This window comes from Cololabis saira, chromosome 1 (genome assembly GCF_033807715.1).
Source record: "Cololabis saira isolate AMF1-May2022 chromosome 1, fColSai1.1, whole genome shotgun sequence".
Taxonomy (NCBI): Eukaryota; Metazoa; Chordata; class Actinopteri; order Beloniformes; family Belonidae; genus Cololabis; species Cololabis saira.
Genome location: NC_084587.1, coordinates 38,420,529 through 38,446,471, shown reverse-complemented (window position 1 = coordinate 38,446,471; position 25,943 = coordinate 38,420,529). Strand labels below are relative to the sequence as shown.

General features: G+C 39.5%; 1 protein-coding gene across 2 annotated transcripts; it reads left to right on the top strand.

Moving 5' to 3' along the window:
• The first annotated feature begins 5,773 nt into the window (after positions 1-5,773).
• On the top strand, positions 5,774-22,902 carry si:dkey-93h22.8 (uncharacterized protein LOC449943 homolog). Of its 2 annotated transcripts, none has more exons than XM_061722635.1 (11): positions 5,774-5,852; positions 7,793-7,897; positions 10,780-10,935; positions 12,509-14,057; positions 15,727-15,780; positions 17,014-17,908; positions 18,788-18,991; positions 19,116-19,176; positions 19,285-19,406; positions 19,906-20,057; positions 22,475-22,902. In XM_061722635.1, the coding sequence occupies exons 1-11, from the start codon at positions 5,793-5,795 to the stop codon at positions 22,573-22,575; spliced, it is 3,459 nt and encodes a 1,152-aa protein (XP_061578619.1). In that variant the 5' UTR covers positions 5,774-5,792; the 3' UTR covers positions 22,576-22,902. The 2 variants fall into 2 exon arrangements, with proteins under 2 accessions (XP_061578619.1, XP_061578610.1); XM_061722626.1 differs by having other exon boundaries at positions 19,113-19,176.
• Positions 22,903-25,943: the final 3,041 nt, after the last annotated feature.

The following is a 25,943-nucleotide window of genomic DNA, read 5'->3' as shown; positions in this document are numbered from 1 at the left end:
TTGAACGCTGGATACAGCAGTAAGGTGACCCACTTACACAGCGCCCCCTCCCTCCCTCCTCCCCCCATGCCTTTACATACACTCGTACACATGCCTGTGCACACTCCTGAACAGAAAGCACCTCACCCGCTGGAGACAGGAGGATGCCTTGGCCCCGTTTCAGACAGTAATGTGTGTAAAGAGTGGTGGAAGATGAAGCAGTAGGTGGTTTGTGTGGCAGGGATGAAACGGAATGACGCCACTGAACTGAGGAAAACATGGGATTAAAAGATAAACCGGAACAGAAAGAAAAGGGTGTGTTTGGTTGTCAAGATACACACTCTAGAAAACCCTGGAGACGTGAATGAATGAAAATGGGTTTGTGGTTCCTTGTTAAAGTGCTTGTCCATGAGCAAATTTCCCTCTCTACAAATATATTACAGCTCCTGAATCCACTGTGACATTCAGCAGAAAGGTCAGCTCTTCACTGGCATGCACAAGATAACAGGGCGGGCATGTCCATAGAGCTCAACAGAAGGGAAGAAAGAGAAGGAAGAAAAGATAACGCACACAAAAAGAGTTGGTCGGCATTTATTATGTTCATTGTATAAAAGAGATACACCTCCTGTCTGAGTTTGTTTAACTCCGTGTATATGAAGCTGGAGCTGGTGTGGTGCAGTTTCTTCACAAGAAATACATTCATTCACAACTTAATAAGGCCAATGAAAAACAGGAAATAGAACTTAATGAAAGGCGTACAACATTATCCTCTAGTGGACAAAATCATTTACTGCAAGCTGACTCGGTAAATAGAGTTTTAACCTCTGTATCAACCAAAAAGCCCAATTCAAGATCATTTTAGTTTCAAGTTAATGTACAATTTTAATATCAATATTATTGGACGGTGGTTTAAAAGGAAAAGTATTAGACTGCTTTCCTCAACAGTCTAATGATGTTTGGCTTCTTTGCTTTCATAGCATGTCCTCTTTCAAGCTCATCGTCACACTTACTTATAAATAACACTAAAAACTATAAAACAAACCAAAGTGCTTTAAAACTGATTAGAAATGTACATCTATATGTTATTTAAGTCTAAACAATTTAAAGCTGCAGGGTAATAATATAAAAATGTGTACATATACACACATATATATATATATATATATATATATATATATAAAAATAATAAATAAATAAATAAAACCTTAACCAGAAGTAAATGAAAGGGCCAGTTTGGATGGTTACCTTATGCAACTGTTTCATTTACTCCACTTTCTTGTTGATCATTTTCAAAAAACAGCATACCGGTATGTTCAGTTAGATGACCCATTCGTGTAGTCGTGAAACACAACACGGCAGTGTAATTATAGAGCCTCAGGTGTAAGCTGTTATAAAAGGTGTCAAAGTCCCATAATTAACTTTCTTTTGACAGTTTAACCTGTATTATATATTTTTGTTGTAGAAAAAATGCTTAAGATTGAAAAAAATAACCTGATAAAATGAAGACTTAACAAATGGGTAGACTTAAGTGAATTTAATTATCTTTTCATGCAAATGGTCAAAACATACATCTGAGGGTTTGATGAAGAAATGATGCCGAACACCCAACAGCACAAGAGCTTTACCGCAGGAGAGCCAGCTGCTTTCAGCAAAAACAACACCTTTGCAGCTGCGTAAGACACTGAACAGAGTACTGGTCTGAGTGTACGCACAACAGCCCATGAAGGAAGAGTTTACACTGAGTAAAATGTATGAGAGAAACCCGAGTAAATAGAACTTATCTAAATAGCACATTTCTTACAATATAATCAAAATGCTAAAAGCAGATGCAAAAGATGCCAAAAGATATATACATAAATATATTTTTAAAAAGGCACAAAAAAAAACTATTTTAAAGAGCTACATTTATTAACGTGATCTTAAAACAATGATCATTCCACTGAAAAATTGTTGCTCCTGGAAAGGAGCAATCCCTCTGGGATTAAAGCCGTGCACAGGGTCTGCACAGCAGTCTGGCCGTGTGAGCACAGGGTCCGTGCAGAGGAGAGCGAATCTGGGTCAGCCGCTGACCCCACAACAAGAGTACAGCTTTAACAAGGCTGCTCTGTACCCGAGCTCAACCACGCAAGCCCTGGCAGCCGGCGCTCCAACTTCAAAATTAACTCCAAGATGTACTGGCGACCGATGATGGGACGATAAATATGGAGTAATGTGGATTCTCCTATTAGTTCCACTTAAGGGTCTTGTAGCAATATTTCCTACAGTCTGAAAACAATCAAGGGATTTTTAAAGATAAACAAAAGTGCATCAAAGTGACCCAGTGAGGTAATCATCCCTTGTTCAGCCTCACATGAGGGTTTTTACATTTTTAAAACAATGACATTTTTGAGCCTCAACTTGACATCCAAAGCACTCTCAGGACAGTTATCAAAGTCATTTTATAATTCGTAAAACATAAACTTTTAAAAGAACAGAACAGCTGACTTTGTCAGAATACAGCTGATAGGAGATGTTGCTGAGTCAACTAATAGGTTTTCCTCAGAGAGAGAGAGCGATTAAGGCCCACAAGAGATCGCTGCAGGAATTTTACAATCCATTACATTAAAATGTGTTTTTTATAACAGATCAACTCTCACATCCAAGCAAGAAAAGCTAGACACAGTATAATAAGAAAAATAATATAAGAAAAAGTGACAAAAAACAGCAAAGTGAAGCAATTTGAATCCCTCACAGACTGTATTACACCTACAAAGTTTACATGATATTTTATTAAGGAAATGTACAAAACTTATCACTGCCAGAAAAAAACACTGCTTCTCTTGTGGGACTTTAGTATGGTTTAATAATATTAGTTTAACCATTAAAAGTTATGATCCACACAAATACAAACTTTCTTCTGAAAGCACAAAAGTATAACGGGAGATCTGCAGCTAATAAACAGCTAATAAAAAGGTAGTCTTGAAAAACTGGCTGTTTTCAAATATCACAGTTTAGAGAGAGGGGATAAATGAACCAATGAACATGATCAAGTGACAATATGTAACTTTTAGGCTTAAATTTTTCAATCAGTGAAAACATCGGTCGTTTGGTGAAAGGTTATAAATTCAAGCCTGACTGTTGCAATTTATTGTTGTAATCACATCTCGATAGTACACGATCACACGAGTCTGGTGCACCGTAAAAAGTTGAAAGTTCTTTGATTCTGATGTCTCAACCAAATTTCTCATAAATGATGAACATGGCAACTGTTTTTTTTCTAGAGTTCTGTTCTGGTGGTATACTATAGGTATGTTTGTTAGTCCCAAGTTGCCAGAATATTGACTCTAAAGAACGTATTTGCTGAGACTAAGCTGGAAGTCCCTGGACTGGAGTTACCTTCAGGTCATAGAGAAACTGATAAACTGGTGAGGCCGAACAACCAGATATGGTGGTGGTCAACAGAGTCTATTTCAAGAAGGAATAGGAAGAAACTTGACAAATACTGGGGGATAAAAGAAGAAGTTTTTTTTTAAATGTGGAACATGAACCCAACATTGTTGTCGTGGTTGGTGCAGCACTCGAGGCCGTGGCCTCTACCCTGTGAGAGCGGCTCCAGCAGATTCAGGGAATCCACATACACACACACACAATTCTGTAATGCCCAAATATTTAAAATAAATAAATCTGCTTTAATTCACTTTTTGTGTTTTCATTTAGGCTCTATTATAGGAATTACACACATAGGAATGTCCACAGCATTTCAGTGTCAACAAAGGTCGGCCTATCAGAATCTGAGGACATAATTGTAGTTTGTAAGTGGTTGACAGGTAGTTATTTTATATTTCTTGTAAACCTAAAATTTAATGGATACTGGACCTCGGTGGAAAATTTCCCTTATTTTTAAAGCCAAAACTTGACAGGTATGCTCCAAGGACAACTACTGCACCTGTAGTCCTCAAGTCAAGCAGTCAAGCAAAAGATTTGATCAACATCCTGCCAAAACCCAGCTGACCGTTGTGTCACCTGCAGACTTTGGTGGCTTCAGCAGTGGAGTATCCTGAGCTAAAGTCATTTATGTAGAGGGGATGGAGAAGAGGAGGAAGCAGAAATCCTTTCACTGATGACTACTCGTGCAGCTGCAGCGTTTCCCCTGCTTCCCTACCAGAGTATACTCGATGGCAGGTGGAAGCAGAGTTACATGGGTTTAAAGATAACAAGAGTTGACACTGAGTTAAAGTTGACAAGCAGAATCCTAAAGTATATCCCTGGGTATCTGAGACGTGATTAACTATAGTTCAGCCGTGTACTGAGGGCCTCATTCCCAACAGGAGGATGAGATTGTTTTCGGTGTTCATATTGTAGCAACTCACCTGAAGGCTTCATGAAAAAAACATCCATCTGGAAGGAAATGTGTTTTTCTGCTAAAGCTGTAATCTAAAACTAAACATTACAAAAAGATATTAAATAATTGTTTTTAATAAAAAAAAGTTAGATGTTTTCATCCTTCGCCATAAGAAGTTAGCATTATTTGTTTTTTGAGTTCTTAACAGACACAAAAGCAAAACCCATGAAAAACAATGAACATTTTAGTTATTTCTCTTTGCTTATTACATTATTATTATAATAATTATTATTATTATAGGCTTGAAATTGAAACATGATCGAGATTTCAATCATATCAGAGGGAAGTTAAATTAGTGAAACTGTCCAGAAATGAGGCCACAACAAAACATGTGACTTCTGCTTGAATATTTTCAATTAATCAATGACAGGAAATGCTAGTTTGTATTTATTACCCACATGTATAAGAAATATTCCAAATGTTGTGGCATTAAACAGGATAAGGTTGACAGAAAAAAAAAAACAAGAACTATAATATAATTTTGTAACTGAAACACATGTAGGCTACCTCAGCAAAAAAAGAGATTTGTGTCAACACACGTGATAAAACATGTTTCCTCCTCATCATGACTAACAGGGAAAAAATAAGTTGAAGTCCCAGAGGAAAAGAAAGTTCGAGAAGAGATCTGAAGAAGAAAACCCTTTTTAGTTTAAAATGTGTCATCCACCGTTGATTTGAAAAGTTTTTCGCAGTCACTCATTCATTCAGATTCAGATTCAGAAAACTTTATTCATCCCCGAGGCGCAATTGCAGGACAACTGAGCAGCAAAACGTTGAAAATATCAAATAGAACAAGAAATAAAATAGAATAAAATGAACAGGGCATGTCTCCTTATGTACAAAAATATATAAATATACGAATACTCAGTATTTCTGGGTTCAACCTTATTTATGCTGGAAACTGATTTATTTTTTTTATAACATGAGAATACACTTAAAACAACTTCCACTTATGTCTGTCAGTCTGATTCATATCAGCTGAAATAGAAAACTATTGTATTAGCTGAGAAATAAATGTAATCAATGAATTAGAGCATGGGATTTTTTGTAAAAACATTACATAAACTTCATTATGTGGAACTAGGGTTTTAAATCAAGTAATTGATGCTTGTAAAATATTATATAACCGTGCTTCTTTCATGCTTGTTGTTTTAGCTGCTCTTTGGTTAACAATGCTCAACTCTCACACGAATATATATATATATATATATATATATATATATATATATATATATATATATATATATATATATATATATATATTTGAATGAACGCTGAACCTCGCAGCTGACCTGGGACCAGTGTGTCCTCGCTGTCCTCCCTTGATCTGCTGGTTTTTAGTCTGGTAGTCTGATCTCAGATCAGCTCCGGGTCTCCGCCGGTAACCACGTGTCTCCGTCCGGCCTGCCGGGCGACCACGTGGAGGAGCAAGATGGCGGCGTGGTGGAGGGGCGAAGACGGGGATTTAAATGCCTGTAACACCCCCAAAGAGGTACGGCTTTCCCCATTTTGGCACCATAGACATCCGACTAAACACTTGGGCTTGGCGTGGAGCCCGCGGCGGCGGCATCAGCCGCGTTTAGCCGGCCCGCGGGGCCACATGGCGCGGGGCCACACGTGGCTGCAGCCGACCCGTAGTACTACTGATCGATGATCTGGGCGTTTGGATAGCTTAGACGAGGCGGCAGCTAAATAACAGCGTGCTACGCGTGTTTTTCTGTCATCCACATGTAGATTGCGTTTATAATATTTTAAATGGACCACGTGACCGGGGTGTTCCTGGTGGAGGAACAAGATGTCCAGATCAGACTACTTCACCCTCTGCTCTGCTATTAACTTCAGAATCTGCTTCTAACAAGTGAAGCCGTGTTGTGCCTCGAGACGATTACAAGTGTGAACATCTGTCCTGATATGTAACTGTGATGTGGGCCCGGGGGGAGAGACGGTGGAGTCCCCGGAGATGCGGAGCAGCTCTCGCATCCGCCCCGACGGCAGATAAGGCTGATTTATGGTTCCGCGTTACACCAACGCAGAGCCTACGCCGTAGGGTACGCCGTATCTACGGCGTAGGCTGTGCATCGATTTAACGCAGAACCATAATTCAGGCTTCAGTCGCACTAGACCCTGCACTTTCTCCTAAAACTAGATCCAAGACCTACAGAGCCAGTTTAGGGGGGTTTATTGGTCATTTACAGTGCTTGTATCTCAATAATCAATAATGCTCAACATTTGCAGCCTGAACAAGTGAACAATTCTACAAAAGTAACAAAATAAAGGCAAATTAAGAAGTTGTATGAAACAGCACAAGACACCAATGAGGACTACGGTTGCCACCTTTAGGAAATAGAAATAAGGGACGCCCTGATTTCAGCAGCGCAGGAGCCAAAAAAAAAGCCCCAAAACTTCTAAACTATACAAAAATGTTTATTTTATATGAAAAAACAAAATGCTTTGATTTAAAGTTTAAAGTGCTTTAATAGCATTGAACTTGCATGACTGTACAGACAGACAACCATACTAGCAGCTGAAATAGCATCCTATGCTACGTATGTCCACATCAGCCCAGATGTAATATAGCCTACAGGTGAAGAATATGGTGTAAAAGTTCATTTATTTCAATAATTCAACTAGAATACGGTGTAAAAGTTAATTTATTTCAATAATTCAACTAGAATATGGTGTAAAAGTTAATTTATTTCAATAAAATTAACTAGAATATGGTGTAAAAGTTAACTTATTTCAATAATTCAACTAGAATATGGTGTAAAAGTTAATGAAAATACGGTACAAATCGTGTCCCGTATTAGTTCAATACGGGACGCAACATTTTTTTCTCAAATAAAGGACAATTCCGTATTTTACGGGACGGGTGGCAACCCTAATGAGGACATCATACACCATCATACAATTATATGTTTCAATTTGGTGATTATGCAGGGCTTGTCTCTATTTAAAATTATTTCAGTTAAGTTTTCAAACTTTTTGACTGCTAAACAGTTTTATTATTTAACTGAAATTAAAGTATTTTGTTATAATTTCTCTGTAAAGCAGTTTTTCAGCACTTGAGGTTTATGGAGTACGATTTTAATTTTCACAGTTTTGTCAGGTTTCTTTTTATTTTTGGTATTATTATCTAGCTTGTTTTATAACTACAAAGTTAGCTCAATCTGTGCTCAACTTTTTTTTTTCTTATTTGTCCCAAAAGTTAAAATGGTTCTTCCTGTTTATGCTGAAAAAGTAGATTTCTAGTTTATTGTTCACGGCCCTCAGCCTCTGGTCACACCCAAGAGGAAGCACTGCAGGTGGAAAGTATGCACAGAGGGCAAAACATAACTCAACCACCACTTTTCTATCACGTACACCTACTGAAGTGAGCGCACGTGATACTCTTAATACACCATGAACATTGTTGTTTTTTCTCTGTGTCTGCAGTTGATCCTGAGCAGAAGTGACGTGGAAGCTGTGGACTTGAACGCACAGTCCTGTGTGGATCACTCCATCTTGGCCATTTTTGAAGATTCCCCTGTTGCCTCAGAGGTCAGAATAAAAACAACAGGACATTTATTAGAGGTGTAAAACATGTCCTGACCTAATAAATCCTCATTTTTCATTATGACTTGGCTCAGATAGTCACAACAAAACAGAAAATTGATTTATTGGCAGAACTTGAATGCTGTTAGAATTTCAAATCAAATGTTTACGTCACAAGGTACTGTAAATAAGATGAATCCGTGACGTATAGTCTATATCAGGGGTGGGCAACCCGCGGCTCTAGAGCCGCATGCGGCTCTTTAGCGCCACCCTAATAGCTCCTGGAGCTTTTTCAAAAATGTTTGACCTTTTTTTTCCTTTTTTTCTTTTTTTGTTTTTTCCTTTTTTTTCTTTTTTTCCTCTTTTTTTCCTTTTTTACTTTTTTTCTTCTTTTTTTTCTTCTTTTTTCCCTTTATTTCATCTTTTTTCCTTTTTTTTCTTCCTTTTTCCTTCGACTTTTTTCTCAACATTTCGACTTTTTTCTCAAGATTGTACTTCAACTTTAATCTTGACATTTCGACTTTTTTGTCGAAATTTCAACTTTTTTGTCGAAATTTCAACTTTTTTCTCGAAGTGCATAATAAAAAAAAATAAATGAAAAAAATCTTCCCCCAGTTCTAACTAATATAGAAACATGCAGCATGTGTTGCCTTCATTCTAAGGCTGATACAAGACTTTTCATTTTTTGCGGCTCCAGACATATTTGTTTTTTGTGTTTTTGGTCCAATATGGCTCTTTCAACATTTTTGGTTGCCGACCCCTGGTCTATATGAATGAATGCTGTGCAGAATTAGGCAAGAGAACGTGCAGTAAGAAGTTAATCAGTGCATCTAATCTCTGCGTGTATGGTTTTGTTCAAATCTTTTCAGACTGTTTTGCCATATTGAGATAAATTTCAGTATGGCTAAACCTCCAGGTGGGGGCTGTGGTCGTGATGAGCAACCACCTGACTGCTATTCAGCCTCTAATTTCCAATAGAATCAGTAACTAGATTCACACAGCAGCATTGCATTCGTCGTCTGGGTCCTTAAGCACTGAATGGTTGTGACGTCATCTGTTGCCATAAAGAATTGTGGGTTGTGTTTGTTGCATTGGCCTTGTCAGAATTTGTGAGATTTTTGACTTTTCCAGCTTCAACACATGCGTCAGCCGGTCAAATCCTCCCAAGAGGCAGGTCAAAAGTGAAAGCTGGTCCTTCTGATCACACATTGTAGGACAGTGGAGGGAAACCCCATCATGGCCGTCTTCAACCGTCCTCTCTGCCTGCACTTCTGACGAACAGAGCGCACCCAAAAGCAGGCTTGGCAGATCACGTATGGGAAGCAGAGATAATCCCAGCCGTGATGACAGAGAGAAGCGTTAGACACGCCCTCCCTGGCCCGTTGCTCTAACGCTGCTGTGTGAATCCCACGTCTAGTTCATCTTTCACGTTCTGCTTGTGTGTTCCGGGCTTCATTCATCCACTCTCTACATCTGCTCCATCCTGCTCAGGGTCATGTGGGGCTGCAGCCTTCACCACACGCAGGACAAATGAGTCAAACAGCCATGCATGCTCACACTTGCTCCTACAAGCAGTTTATAGTCAGCAGCCAAAATAAACACACCTGATTTTGGAGGAACGCTGAGTACCTGCTATTGTTATGTGTTGACAATCATGTAAGCTTGTATTATAAGAGCTTGTTAGGACGAGATGATTTCTTACCAGACTGTAGGGCTGGGCGATATATCGAGATTTTAATATATATCGATATATTTTCAAACGCGATATGGTACGAGAAAATATAGTTTATATCGATTTAAAAAAAAATATATATATATATATTATTTATTTATTTATTTTTTTAATGATTTTGATATAGCTTATTTTGTGACAAATTGACTTGAATGTTTTATTTGAGATTTGCACAAATGTTTTGTTATTTGCACAACTATCAACCTCAGTTGAAAAGTCTGCCTGTTATTGTACAGTGTATTTTAATTTAATTGTTATGCAGGAAAGGGATATTTGTTTTATTTTATTCAAGAAGCATTTTTATTCTATATATGCAGGCAGTTTATTTTTATTTCATTTGTTTTATACATTTTGATATTGTGCAGACTCTGTTAATAAAGGAACCTGTGTGACATTTGGCACGAAGCTTTGTATTAAAACTGACTGTTTTTTTAAGGGTTTGCCTCAGAAAAAAATGAAGCTAACAGAGATGCTATGCTATAATGCTTGGGGGGAAACCCCAATTATGGCACAGAAAAAATATCGAGATATATATCGAGTATCGCCATTCAGCTAGAAAATATCGAGATATGACTTTTGGTCCATATCGCCCAGCCCTACCAGACTGTAAGTATAATTATCAGCCTGGGTGCTGTTGACTGGTAGTGCTTGTGGCGTAAGTACTGATGAACCAAAGGTGTGACAGTGTCAAGTATGAAGGGCTGATAGATCTAGAAATGTAATATTCAAAATGCAAGTGTTGACTAATGAAGCTGTGCTTTCAATATAGACATGATCGATTTACCTGCCACAAAGAATTTTACTCAGATCATATTTATCTTGAGGCTTGCATCCAACCAGTGTGACGGCTCCATCCTAGTGGGTTTTTGGTGATGGCGGTGGATGAGATGGAGCGAGTTGTGAAAACTGGGAAATTTGCCTGTGTGGTTGAAAAAAATAGATGAAATTTGTGGGATATCTGTGGAACTGTTTGTCTTATGGATATTTCAAGCTTTTCACTTAAAGGAATCGTATCATTTTAGGTACTTTTTAATCTTTCTATCCATTCTATGAATTTCAGTTTTGAGATCTGCATCTGCAATGTCAAAAACTGATGAAAGTACTATGTGCTGACACAGATAAATAGCTAACGGACTTCTCTGCTCGTCTCTGTCAGAGCAAACATGGTGAGGAGGAAGAGAGTGAGCGGCTGCTGTCCGCGCTGACAGAGATGCTGGACAGCGTGGAGGACGACAACAGGATGTTGTCTCCCTTCGACACCCTGCCGGATTCTGAACTCCTCAAACACACGGAGCAGAAAAACACTCCACTGGTGAGTAGAAACCCTTTTTAGTTTCAAATGTGTCATCCCCAGTTGATTTGAGTAGTTCTTCGCAGTTACTCAGTATTTCTGGGTTCAATCTTATTTATGCTGGAAACTGTTTGTCCGTCATGTTCTCAGTGATCAACGTGAGAGTTGTTCATTCTAATTAAGATTTGATGTGATTGTTCAGAAAAGAAACAAAAAACAGACCCCAAATCCTTTTTTTCTTTTTCTTCCCCATGATTTCTGTCTACACTGCAAAAAAACTGTTTTTTAATTAGAAGAATGTTTTAGACTATTGCAGCAGTTTAAGATTTCAGATCCAAAACAATGTTCATGGACAAAGTTATTTTTGCTTAAAATACATTTTGACTATATTTATAGCATATTATGCTTATTTCTAGAGGGGCTGTTTTTCAGTGTACATGCATTGTTTATCTTATTTGTCCACTAACTACTGTTTTAGGTTGTTTTGGCTTAAGGCACACGTACTAAGGGCTAAGTTGTAGTGAATCATTTATATTTCATTTGAAAAATACAAATATACATTAAAATGGTGTTATACTGTCTAGGCTGAGGTAGTGTGAGATAGAAGATGACAGATCTTCACACTAGGAATGGGCGATATTTTATCGTTCACGATAAACCGTCAAAAAAATTCCCCACGGTAAGAATTTGTCATCTCACGGTAAAAACAATAAATTCCCGTTGATGACGTTTTTGTGTAAAGCGAAGACAGCGTTAAATCGACGCACAATGTACAGGAAGGAAGGAAGGAAGGAAGGAAGGAAGGAAGGAAGGAAGGAAGGAAGGAAGGAAGGAAGGAAGGAAGGAAGGAAGGAAGGAAGGAAGGAAGGAAGGAAGGAAGGAAGGAAGGAAGGAAGGAAGGAAGGAAGGAAGGAAGGAAGGAAGGAAGGAAGGAAGGAAGGAAGGAAGGAAGGAAGGAAGGAAGGAAGGAAGGAAGGAAGGAAGGAAGGAAGGAAGGAAGGAAGGAAGGAAGGAAGGAAGGAAGGAAGGAAGGAAGGAAGGAATGAGCCTGAAAGAAAGAAAGAAAGAAAGAAAGAAAGAAAGAAAGAAAGAAAGAAAGAAAGAAAGAAAGAAAGAAAGAAAGAAAGAAAGAAAGAAAGAAAGAAAGAAAGAAAGAAAGAAAGAAAGAAAGAAAGAAGTATAAATTCCCGTTGATACGTGTTTGTGTAACAAACATGGCGGATATGAGAGCGAGGAGCTTGAGTCATTACAGTTTTCCAGTACAGGTGTAACTCATTTCATTGGTTTTTATCAATTCAATTTAATTAGTGTAGTTTAGTAGCATTTAGTATCTTTTAGAGCAGTGTTTTGGGGGCTCCAAAGACTGAATGTGGTTATAGATTTATAGTTACAAATGTGGAGTTGAATTGGTATTTTTTTTATCATCATTTTTATCGTTATCGGGATAAATGCCATAATTTATCATGATAAATGTTTTAGTCCATACCGCCCATCCCTACTTCACACCCATCAACACCAGCTCTCATCCCACCACTGACCTTCTCTGCTGCTAACAAACTCCTCACACGTCTTTTCTTCTGGCTCTTCTCTTCAGGAAGAATCCCCTGCCCACAGACTCAGACCAAGACCCAAACCACCAAATGAGAAATTCAAAACCAAGACTGCTAGAGAAAAGGGCCGGCTGCACAAACACGGTCTGCCTCAGATGTTTAACAGACAAAGCAATATGTTGTTTTGCTCCAAAAATAAGAAAGTGAACGCCGAGGTGGAAGTTTTCACCTCAGATTCTCTCGTCAGCCTGGTGAAGCTCATGCACCCTTACTGTCTGAAGCTTCACGTGGAGGAGGGGGACATGCTGAGTGAAAATGGCTCCCTATTTTCTCAGGAAGAGGTGTGGAGGTATGAACAGCCCACCGAAGAGGGTGACGAAGAGATAAATGTGGTTTCTGATGACGAGGCACCTCTGAAACAGACGAAGGATGAACAGGGGGGAGATGGAGCAAACGAAAATGCTCGACTCCCTAAAAGCGTGCTGCTTAATGGAAACTCATCCAGACCTGTGCCATGCAAAGAGAGGAAGAGAGTGAGCTTTGGCTCTGTTCATGTGGCGTTGTTTGAGGAATCAGTGGACGAGGGATCGGATGAGAAAAGTCCAACGAGCAGGGAGGTGAATGAAGCTGATTCAAGTCCCACGGAAAGCGCAGCAACACTTAGAAACCCGGCAGGGTCAGCACCTGAACTCTCAACGCCGTCCTCAGAAGGAAATGACAATAAGAGTATTGTTCATCCAGAGAAAGGTGAAAGAAAGGCCAAATCACTCAGCCTGCAACAGTACCGGCAGCTTCGCCAGGAGAGACGCCCCCTGGCGGAGAAAGAGGGGAACTACAACACCAAGTGGCCCTCTGTTCCTGAGCCCCCCAAGGAGCTGGCCCCTATTCTCTGTTTTCAGGGACAGCAACACATCATAGTGAAACCAAAGACGACACTCGTCGATGCAGACCTCCGTAAACCTGATTGTAAGACTTCCACACACCAGGCGTCTCCTCTGCAAACCGCCGGACCTCCTGAGGCCGGACCCCTCACTCATCTGCTTTGCAGCAGGGGAAAGGACCCGAGGGCCGAGTCTCAGTTTTTCTCACCAGCCAGTCCATTCCCAGACCTCACAGATAACCCCAATGGCACTTCAGTGAAAAAGCCAGCACTACGTAGTAGTGATCCCCCAAATCCCGTCCTCGTCCCCCTGCCAGTTCCCCAGACACCGTCCCCCGTCCCCGCCAGCTCCTCGTCAGAGTCCGACACAGACTCGGCCGGCACGCAGAGCGTCAGACGGACTCAGTCCTCGGCAGTAACTCCTCAGAGACGGGGAATCTGGCCAGAGCCAAAGCCGCATATGTTGTCTCTAAACGGGGAATGTAACCAGGACGACAAAGTGCTTCAGGAAATTAAGGCCAAGGTTACCGTAATGCCTCCAGATGTTTCCTCTCTATGTCCAGCGAAAAGCAGATCTGATCCAGAAAGCAAAAGACCTCAGGCTCCAAAAGTCCTCAAAGAGGAGTTAGCAGACATTCCAAACAAGAGTGCGTCTGAAGATCTCATACCCCCTCAAAGCAGCCGTGGAGAGCAGAGTGCAGCGGCCCCATCAGGTAAGACTGTGCATCCACGCTGATTCATTCAGTCTGATCTGGGAATAGTTTGAGAAAATACACAGGAACAGGCAGCTTTAGGAGTTCATGAAGCGACCATCAGCAGATATTTGTCTTTACTTGGTTTAAACCAGCGGTCGGCAACCCAAAATGTTGAAAGAGCCATATTGGACCAAAAACACAAAAAACAAATATGTCTGGAGCCGCAAAAAATGAAAAGTCTTGTATAAACCTTAGAATGAAGGCAGCACATGCTGCATGTAGCTATATTAGTTATAACTGGTGGAAGATTTTTTTTTTTCATTATGCACTTCGGGAAAAAAGTCGAAATGTCGAGAAAAAAGTCGAAATGTCAAGATTAATGTTGAAGTACAATCTTGAGAAAAAAGTCGAAATGTTGAGGAAATAGTCAGAATTTCGTGAAAAAAATCGAAATGTTGAGGAAATAGTAAAAATTTTGTGAAAAAAGTCTAAATGTGGAGGAAATAGTCAAAATTTCGTGAAAAAAGTCGAAATGTTGAGGAAATAGTCAAAATTTTGTGAAAAAAGTCGAAATCTTGAGAAAAAAGTAAAAATGTCGAGAAAAAAAGTCAAAATGTTGAGGAAATAGTCAAAATGTCGAGATTAATGTCGAAGTACAATCTCCAGAAAAGTCGAAATGTTGAGAAAAAAGTCAAAATTTCGAGAAAAAAGTTAAAATGTCGAGATTAAAAAGGAAAGGAAAAAAAAGTAAAAAAAGAAAAGAAGGAAAAAAGTAAAAAAAAAAAAAAAGGTCAAACATTTTTGAAAAAGCTCCAGGAGCCACTAGGGCGGCGCTAAAGAGCCACATGCGGCTCTGGAGCCGCGGGTTGCCGACCCCTGGTTTAAACTGTCTAAACCTGGGCCGTTAAAACCAGTTGAATGGGCTCCACTCGTCCACGCATGAGGCTCTGAACAAGTACATGTCACTTATTCCCTTTTCTCACTAGTGGATACATTTCCTCAGATCTCAAAGCACCATTAAGGAGAATTTTCACGTTAAAATGTCAGTTTTGATTTAAGTTGAAGGAAAATGGTATTATTGGCTTCGATCCCTCCTATCAGCAGAGACTGCCTAAAGGAACTGGAGTCCCATCTGGGCCACCTTTCCTGAGAACTGCATATTACTTTATAGGACTAAGTGACACGTCCTGGATAACGGTGAATGATGGCTAGGAGATTAAATTGGCTCACGGGGCTCCTGTAGCGATCGTGGCAGAAGCGACTGAAGGCGCGTTTCCGTTAGTGGGGGTTCAGGCTGGTTTTACAAGGTTTAACAAGGATTTTGGGGAACATCAGTGGGTCTGAGGAACGTCACTGCTTTGGGTTAAGTCCTTCAGCACAGCCCTGAAACACTGCTGGGTGGGGGGGCCTTAACTCTGATTGGATGTGGCAGGAGATGATGTTTGGGAGTTTGGGATGTCCTCACCGTTACCATCGTAGCAAACAGAAACACGGCAGCTCCTTCCATACTTCGATCTCGTCCTTTTGATTCGTTTCTTTTCTTCTTTATCATTTTTGTCGTCATCATCTTTAATTTTAGTAGTATTTCCCAAACTGTGAAAGTGTTGCATTATCAACAGTCAGAGAACTTATGTGTGGTCCCCATGCCAAAGAAATGGTTTCATTTGAGTTTGTTCCTTTTTCTCAGGAATCGAAGCGTCGGACCTGGCCAGCCTGCTGGAGCAGTTTGAGGAAACCCAGGGTGAGTGTTCACACCAAGAACAGATGGTTTTAAAAGAGTTCAAAAAAGGAAATATGGATATTTAATAGGGGTGTAACAATATATCGTGCCACGAAATTTCGCGATACAAAACCGTCATGATACGTGTCGTGGAGGTGACAAAGTGTATCGCGATATTGGGTTATTAATATTAATCTATTGTGTTGACTAGTAACAAGCATCCGACCGCGACCGCGCCTCGACCCGCGGACCAAAATCTTCCTCCGCTCAGAAGAAACTAGTTCCGTTTTGCGGTCCCGTTTTGAGGTCTGAACCTTTACTAATGTAAGTCTGGTGTAGAGTTAAGCCTTACCTTATTAAATTAAACCTTTTTGGGGTGGTGAGTAGAGTAACACGTGGACAACTTCTGCTGGTTTCCAGTGTACTTTAATGTCCGCTCAACAGCGTAGGATTTTAGAATATCAACACAGCACCTAGTGCTGTATCACTCCGCCCAATCTAAAACAGACTAATCACTACAGGTAAACTGACTAGTGTCATTATAGTCCCTGATTTACATCAGAATATAAAGAATATATTTATAAAATAATGAACCCTGAATTAACAAAATAACATTCTTAACAAAAATAAATCTCCTCTTACACTTATAAGGTGAGCATGAATCAATCTTTTTTATGATGTCAAATTGTATGTATTTATTTACTTTTATTTATTTATTTAATTTTAGTTGTTAAATTTCTGGAAAAGAAAAAAGTCAAATCATATATGAGAGAAACTATTCAGTAAACTAGTTCAGTTTGTGGAAAATGGTTGGCCTGGCTTTCTCTTAAAACTTAAACACTTATAAATCATTACAAACTGTAACAATAGGGTAAATGCACATCATTGTTTTGTATTTTGTGTCTTTCAAATAAAAGACAATTTTTTCCAGCCATATGTTCCTCATTCAAGGTTGTTAAAAAAATACTGCTATAATATCGTACCGTATCGTGAGATTAGTGTATCTTTACACCCCTAATATTTAATTTACCCTTGAAATTCGTTTTTTTTCTTTTCAAGGTCAAGAAAAGATGCTTGAAATTTGAAAGATTTTGATTTAGTTGATTTTTATCAACGTAATCACTGGGGCCCTCAGTCAGGCGTCACACGTTTGCCATTGCATTTCTGCTTTGATTTGTATTTTAAAGTTAACACTGCATTAATAAAGGCCAGTGTTTCATTATATCTTAACATGTTTTATCATCTCATTTTCAGCTGTAGAGGGCGGAGTTTGTGAGACTGAACCTAAACCAGTTCAAGCTCCTTCAGCTTCACATCTACAAGAAAATGGACACGTGGACCTTGACGTTCCTGAACCCGCGGGACCACAAAAGACCTCCAGATTACTGACGTCCTCTCTGGGACCAACTGAACCGTTGAACGGTTCAGAGAGTGGGGTGGATCTGCAGATGGTGGAGGCTGTGGACATCCCCGAGCCCCTCTGCACTGAAATCATCCTCAGCACTCTGCAGGAGACGCCTGCAAGAAGGAAAGCCCTCCCATCCAAGGCCATTCAGATAATCGACCCCCGGCCTCTCCCACCCAGGAAGACTCACACAAGTCTGCCAGAGTCACCTGCTGCTCAGACCTCCACCCACATGTTTCCACATTTGTCCTCTGATCATGACTACTGCGGGTCTGTGAATAATACTCCTGACATCTGTGGATATTCTCAGCATTGTAGAGCTACTCCCTCTTTGCCCAAAGAAATGACTAGAATCCCTTCAGAAGTACAGGCGATAACTCAGGAAAGTACAAGACCCGTCTCAGACGGAGAGACGGCAACCGTGCTGCAGCATCATGCAGAGAAACCAGGGACCCGGTCAAAGCCAGACCTTTCCACAGACAGAGCTCTGCAGTTTACAGACAGCGCTGCCACCAAGGACGACATCGCAAACAAACACAAGAGCGCTCCGTGTAGTCTCCCTACACCCCCGCCCAGCCCTCCCGTCAGAGGCCGGACCAAGAGAAGATACCGAAGATCTCCGCACTCCGACTCCAGCTCCAGCTCCATCTCCAGCTCCAGCTCCAGGTCCCGCTCCCGCTCCTCATCTTCGTCCTCCTCTTCCCTCTCCTCCAGGTCTGCGTCCTGCTCTCCAAAAAGACCAAGGTGCTCGTCGTCTATTATTTAATCTGAATGTCCTTCTAAGAAATGTTAGTCCTCGTTTATTTGAATGAAGTTTGAAGTTTGAATGAAGTTTATTCAGTCATGACAACACAAAACACAAAATAAAACATTGTGCACAGCATTAACATTTCATACAAAATCAAAAATGTGTTGAACAATAACTGAAAAGGCATAGGCAGAAGCAAAATGCTTATAAAAGCCTATCCTATAGTACCAACTTTCTATTTTTGGCTACCGACCTCCAGAAAACCAAAAAGAGAATAGAAAAGCAAAGAAACAACAAAAGGCAAAGAAACAATAGAAAAGCAAAGAAACATTTACAGATAGTCAATTGCACTTATAAGCTTCAAAAATAGATTTTCTTAAAAACAAAAAGAGAATGACATGTTTTTAAATTTATGTTGGCATCATTCCAGAATTTATCTCCAGTAATGGAGACACATCTCCTTTTCATACCTTTTTTAGCTTTTTGTACTGTGAAATTGCAGACACCTCTAAGATTATAGGGAGTCTCCTGAATTGAAAAGAACCTCTGTATTGGGTCAGGGAGCATTTTTAATTTTGCTCTGAACATAATTTGCATGATTTTATAATAAAACAAATCATAAAATTTAATAACATGAGAATTTAGAAAAAGTGGATCTGTGTGAGCGTAGTAATCAGCCTTATTGATGATGCTCGTTTTTGAAGTTTTATTATTGAATTTAAGGTGGTTTTAAAGGTGGATCCCCACAATTCCACACAGTAAGATAAATAGGGAACAATCAACGAGTAGTAGATCAAATACTAAATCTGAATGTCTTTCTAAGAAATGTTAGTCCTCGTTTATTTCATTTGGTATTTTTATTTTTTGTTCCGCAGGCTCCATCACCGGCGTTCAGAGAGCAGCTCATGTTCCCCGTCTCCCTATCGGGTTTCCCGCTCCCCTGCTCGAGAGTACAGATTGTCTTACTCCAGGTCAAGATCCAGGTCTTGGTCTCATTCCAGATCCCCGTCACAGTCACGGTCCCGGTCCCCTTCCCCTTCCGCACGGATACGACATCGGCGATGGAGGGACGTTTGCAGGTCAGTGATTTTTGTCATTTTTCTGACTGATACAAGGTCACATGTCAACTCGCCTCACATCTTTTGAAGAGGGAAACCTCTGCTTTGGTCTCGGTCTCACTGTCACATGTCACTCCTGCAGCAGCAGAGACTCCCGCAGGCTCAGGAGGGAGCACGAGATAAGGATTCAGAAGCTCAAAGCCATAGTGAGTACGCTTTCAGCAAATCTGATTTTACATTCGTCATGTCAGCTGATGTGTCAGCTGATTATTTTTTTTTCTATTATGAAGTAAATATTTAATCCTCTCACACAGGATGAGCGCAGAGTGGTGTACGTCGGCCGCATCTGCAGAACCATGACACCTAATGAACTGAGAGAGCGCTTCACTCAGTTTGGAGAGGTGGAGTGCGTGTCGCTTCACTTCAGAGACAGAGGGTAAGCATGCCCCGTTACAGTTTGACCTAGGGCTGTGCGATTAATCGATTTTAAATCTAAATCGGATTTATTAATCACAATCGATGTTAAAAAAAGGAAGATCGGAAAATCGATTTTCCTTTTTTGCAGCTGGCTGCATTACAGACAGAGCTCGTCTAGTCATCTTTGTTTGGTCAAGAAAATTGTAAATGTTGTCACTTTACTAAACTCAAGGAGGATTTACAGTATCTTTCAATTGCACTTCATTCCCAATAGGGACATTTGTTTTCAATTTTTCTTTAAAAATAAAGATAAAATATTTGAAACAATTTATTCCATTGTCTTTTGTAGTTTTACCAAAAAAATCGAAATCGAAATCGAAAATCGGGTTTTCGGAGAAAAAAATCGGGATTTTATTTTTGTCCAAAATCGCCCAGCCCTAGTTTGACCCCCCCCCCCCCGTTTATAGTTACAGATTAATCAGTCAGCATTACTGTCTGCCTTCTTGTGATCCTCACAGTGACCATTACGGGTTTGTCACGTTCTACACCATGGAGGATGCCTTCGCTGCCATCGATAACGGCGGTAAACTCAGAAAGCCTGACGAGCTGCCGTTAGACATCTGCTTTGGTGGGAGAAGGCAGTTCTGTAACTCAGACTACGCTGATCTCGGTGAGGCTTTAACACCACAAACAGCAGAATCACACACTTCTGCACAACACTGGTCTCGGCAATCACCGGGATTAGCAAAATATTTCTGAAAAACGTCATTTTCAAAGTTCTTTGCCGGTGAGTGACCTGCAGGCTCTGCATATGCAAAGGTAAAGAAGTGATGAATAACAGAATACCTAAGGAAGGTATCCTTTTTATAGGTTTACAAATCAAATCAAACTTTATTTATATAGCACCTTTTCTACAATAAAATGGAGCACAAAGTGCTTCACAGTTAAAACAAAGTGGATCCCACTCATCCCTTTCCCCACCAACCCTAATCCCTACCAATGATGGAACAATCAAAGATAAAAACAAAAATAACATGGTAACATCTTAAGGTTGATGCATCCTCCACGAGAACAGAGAAGTGTGTTCTTGTTCTCGACGAGGCGAGAACAAAATGTCCTTACAGCTCTGGTTTGGGAGTTTTCGCAGCCTGTTCTCGTCGTCCTCTATTTTCTGCTGGTGCAGAAGTTTGTACCACAGCTCTCTTATTTCCATCTCCTTGGCAGTTGTGAATATTGACGACAAATTTTCCTTCTCCACTCCAATCATGCTATTCTTCATCAAGTCAAAATCTATCATCTGTCATTGTCACCGTGAAGTCGCTGTTTTGTTGTTTCTGTCATCGTGCATGTCTCAGGGTTGCCAATTCCACAGTGTTAGAATTAGTAGTTAGTATTCAGATGACTGTCAATTATGTTTCTGACCTGGCAACCCTGTACACAGCTGCACAAAGCTGCTGTTAGGACTTCCAGGAGTTCTGCACTTGGGTTTCTTGTAAAGTGTGAAATGTCCTGGTTCTTGTTGCCGCGAGAGCAAGAACACATTTCTATGTTCTTGTGGAGTATGTTACGACCTTTAGACTCGTTCAGACTGAGACTAAATTGAGGTACGAGTGGTCACAGTCAGCGATCCTACTCCTCCATCCTCACATTGAAGGGGATGATGGGTGTACGTGTTTGTTTGTGCCGTCCTCCTTCACCAACACTGCAGAGAGAGCAGCATCAGGAAATATCTTCACTCCTGGTGGCGTGAACATTAATAACGATGACTCATTCAAATACACAGAAGGCAGGTTTGCAGAGTATTGAAAAGATAACAGCATTTAGGTTTACACTGAAGTCGTTGAGTTGACTGACGGCAGAACGACAGACGCAGCAACACTGTGGGAAGAAGAGGTGCTAAATGTGAGAAAGCTTTTAAATACTGTTAGGTATAGTTTTTTTTTATCTGTTAATTTTAGAGAGTTTGCTAAAACCGTAATAAAAACAGTAGAAAATGTAAAAAAAAAAATAAAAAAAAGCTATTTTAAAACCTTTGCAGTGTTGTAAACAGATATCCTTTTTTTTTTTCAGAAAACCTCAACATAATTGTTAGTGCTGACCTAAAGCTTTGTTTCTCAGTCTCCACTGTCGAGAGAAATAAAGCGTTTAATGTAAATTATTGTCCGACTGAAGAGACAGCAGCTCTTTTTTCCCTAATGGGACTTAAGGAGGTCATTTTTCCAGAAACATCATGACATTAATACAAACCATATAATTTCACTTTGGGGATTAATAAAGTTTTGTTATAGTTGAATTAAGGATTTACACTAAATGTGATGTTCCTTCAGTAATTTTCACGTTAACATTGATGCCTCTGTTGACATGTTGTAGCTCAACCTAAAGGAGACAAATGTTGGTTTAAATTATGAGCTGTTCAAACTATGATGCATGAATGAATTTGAGGTTTTTTAAATCATATAAATGTTTTTAGTTTTGGCTGTTATAATTGTTTAATTGTTATTTTGAAAGGTCTTGTTCAGGAAAACTCTGCAGAGCTCAGTATTTATTGTTATTATTATTTAAATGTTTGCACATAGTAGTCAACCTTTTGCAGCTAATAATTCATAATAACTTTCTATCTAAAATTCTAAGATGAAAATTTAATGACAGCCCCTAAATATTTAAATATATATAAATAAAAATATTTTGAATAATTGTAAATGTGGGGAAAAAATAGTTGTTTAATTTTCATATATTAACTACAGTTGTGAGTGAAATATACTTGAGTACATGTTGTTAAAGGTTATTAAACTACCTGGAAACTATTTAATTAGTTGTTGAAGAGTTACTGCAACAGTTTTATCCGTAGAAAATATCTTAGATGAGACTTGTGTGCCTGTTGTGATGGTATTGTCCCTGATGCCCAGTCCTACAGAAGATGCTGAATTTATTCTACAGCAGAGTAAGAACTTATTTGACTTGTGTGTAGCTTTTAGTGTGCATGTTGAAGCAGGATCGAGGCCGAAACGAAATCCTGTCATAAAACGCTTTGTTCAACTGAGCTGAAACATAAAAGTAACTGAGTAGTAAAGTCCTTTCTCTCTTCAGATGCAAGCAGGGATGCAGAATCATCACCTGCTAGAAGCAGATTTGAAGACGTGGACTTTGATTCGCTGCTGAAACAGGCCCAGAGAGGACTGAAGAGGTAGCAGAGCCGTGCTGGGAGAAGGACCAGGACAGGGACGATGCAGGGGACACTTCTCATGGACCTCAGAGCTTCATGCTCACATTTAATGTAGCAAAGATTTTTGTTTCTGTTTTTGATGTTTTGCCTTTTTAATATACAGCAGAATGATGCATGCATGTTTTTATTTCTTACAATTTATATGGACAACCATGTAGCACTATTGAAGCATGCCGTTTTTTTGAGATGTGAAATTAAAATTTGCAGATATGTGGCACTCTTAAATGAACGTTTTATTTCATTCCATAGCACTATAAAGTTTTGTATATAAAAATAAAGGTTGTTAATTGTTCTTTTTCTCGTCTACTTGATTTATTTACCAACAATAGATCCTTGCTATTCATGCTGATAGATATATTCATGCCATATATATATATATATATATGTATATATATATATACGGTATGTATATATATATATATATATATATATATATATATATACGGTATATATATATGTGTGTATTTGTTTTTTTAATCTGGCATTAACTATGTTCAACTGAGTTCATTGTCCTACTGCAGTAAAAATCATTGTAGGACTAGTCTCTCAAGCCTGATCCCCATAAGAAAATTAGGAAAAAACTTCTAGATATTACATAATGAAGGTGAAAATACATGTTTGTCAGATAGCTGGCTGAGCAACGCCAGCTGTTCCTCACCTGACAGTTGTCTTATCTCTGCCACAGAGGCTTCGTTGTCTGCATTCCTGGTTTTGTCCTGTTCATTTTACAAAAGTGTAGCCTACTTTTATGTACGGTATTCAGTATTTGGTGTTTTTTCAGATGTTAATGGGTGAACTTCTTCATTGTAGATTGGTGACGTCATATAATAGTGGTTGTTTTAGAGACCCTCCCTGCTCGAACACATCAGAGTCGTATGTACGAACTTTTAAAATAGTTCTTGAAACTATCAGCAGATGTAGACAATGGGTGCATCTTAAATCTTAAACTTGCTCTTTAGACTTTGCTTTTGATTTATTATTCAGCTTAATTTACAAAATAAAACAAGTTAAATTGGCATGATCAAATATGATCACCTACATATATTTGATCATGTAACGTTTAGCAGCAATCAATGTCAACATATAGGCCGTGTGGCTCTCAGTGAACCTTCTGCATCTCTGGCATTTTCCCACATCCCTATCCTGCCATAAATCTCAAATATGACTTAAGATCACAGTTCATGGAGGCCTATTAACAAGGACAGGAATGATTGATTCCTTTTTAATTTACTGATTTTCTGCAGTAATTTGCAATAAAATGTTCTCTGATTTACATCTCAATAACAGACCAATGCAGTGCGCTTAAGCATATATCTTGTCTTTCTCATGTCTTTATTAAACACCCATTAAACATTCCCCGCTGAGGAGGAGCGGATTTTAACAAGTGCTTTTGGTATCTCTGGGCTGGACCTGCACAGCATTCAGGAGGCATCTTTGCTGAATCTTTTTGCAGAACTGCTTTATTTCAGACACATTTGAAGGCTGTGTGCTGCTAACAGCTCTCTTGAGGTTAGTCCACAATGCTTCAGGTCATTTTCCTGCTGTGTCAACCAATTTCTACTTAGCTTCACCCTGACATTACCCATAGGACAGTTTAGTAAACTTGGTCGAAATAATTTTGCCTTCGAAGATGACGAGTGTTGCAGAACCTGAGGCAATGAAGTGAGTCCAAATCATAATGCTGGGCACATCTTATAATGTTGGTAAGCTGTGTACTTTTTCGGAGCATACACTGTTTGTGAGGTTTTTCCTGAAGAATTAAACTTTTGTTTCCAAACTTTGATTTTGAACATTTGGCATTGGCCTTTTGTTTGTTTATTTAATGAGAGCAATGGCTTCATTCATGGTGTCCTTCCTTTTCAATGTCTTATGTATAGTAAACAAATAAAATATTTACCCATTCCAATGTCTTCAAGCCTTTAATTGTTATTTATGGGTTCATTTTCTGGTTAAACCCTTGAAGTCATCTTGGCTGGACACCCACCCCAAAGAAAAGTAGCTAGAGTACTAAACTATCTACTACTAATTTTTTAGACAGTTTGCTTAACTGTGGACGGTTGAATGCTTAAACAGAATTGTATCCATTTCCTATCCTTATGTAGATCGACTGGTCATGAATATACGTCAGTTTTAGCCAGTGTTTTATTTATTTATATTGTATCAGTTGTGGTCAAGATAACAGTTGTATCTGCAGTCATCTGTTTGGGCGGCAGCATCAAAGGCAGTGACTGGTAGAAATTGAACAAACCCACAAAGAAGGCGTTCCCAGGGCTGGAGACTGATCAGATTATGGAAGGATGAATGTTTCACCAGTTGCTCTATATACAAACCCTAATGAGATAATGGAGTGTCTTCAGTCAAAAGTTTATTCACCCCCTCTTTCAAACATCTATTCATTTATTTTACTGCAATTGGTGACTTAAAGTATATGCCAAGCAGAAGACATTTCAACTGTTGTATATATTTCTTAGTTTAATGCTTGTTTCTAGCTATTTTCAGGTACATTACTAAACCATACAGTCACCGTAATATGTATGTCTGTTTTGATATCACAAAATTATGCATCAAGGTCTCTAAATCCTGTTATCACTCTGTACACAAAGGGAAACTGCACAGAGACTATTGCCATTTTCTTCGTGCTTCATATTATTCTGAACAACAATGCGATTTCCAACTCATTACTAAACTTTTAACCACATTTATTTTGTCTCTGTTATCTGGTAAACTGTTCCTTTAAGACGCAGGGCTACTGTCCCTTTAAGACGCAGAGTTGCTGTCTATTTAAAGGGGACCTATTATGGCATTTAATGTATATTTTAAACAGGCCTTGAATGTCTTAAAAACAATCTAAAGCTTGTTTTTTCTACATAACACAGAAATTCAGCCTGTGGGCCATGTCTCTAGTTTTACCACTTCTAGTCTCCTTTTCTGTGCTGGATTCTGAGGGGAGGGGAGGCTATGATAATGAGGCTCTGTGCTGATTGGCTGCCTGAATGATGTGTAGCAGGGGAGGGAACAAAGCCTCGCTCCGGGCAGAAGAGCCGGCTGCGTACACAAAGCGTGTCCCATGTGAGGGAGCTTCGGCGACAAAATAAATTCCATTGCTTTATTTTTTTTGTATTGGACTGTCCTAACTGGCCGCGAGTTTAACAGTTTCAGTGTGGACAGATGCCGCGTTCCATTTGTCCTCGGAAGTGGGGATTTCCCAGTTCCCAGTCGGAATTTTCAACTGGAACGCCCCTCGAAGTGGGATTTCCCACTGGGAAAGTGGGAGAGTCTTCACCACCCCCGAGTTCACATTCCAAGATGGCTGCCCCGGTTGTAAACAGTAGA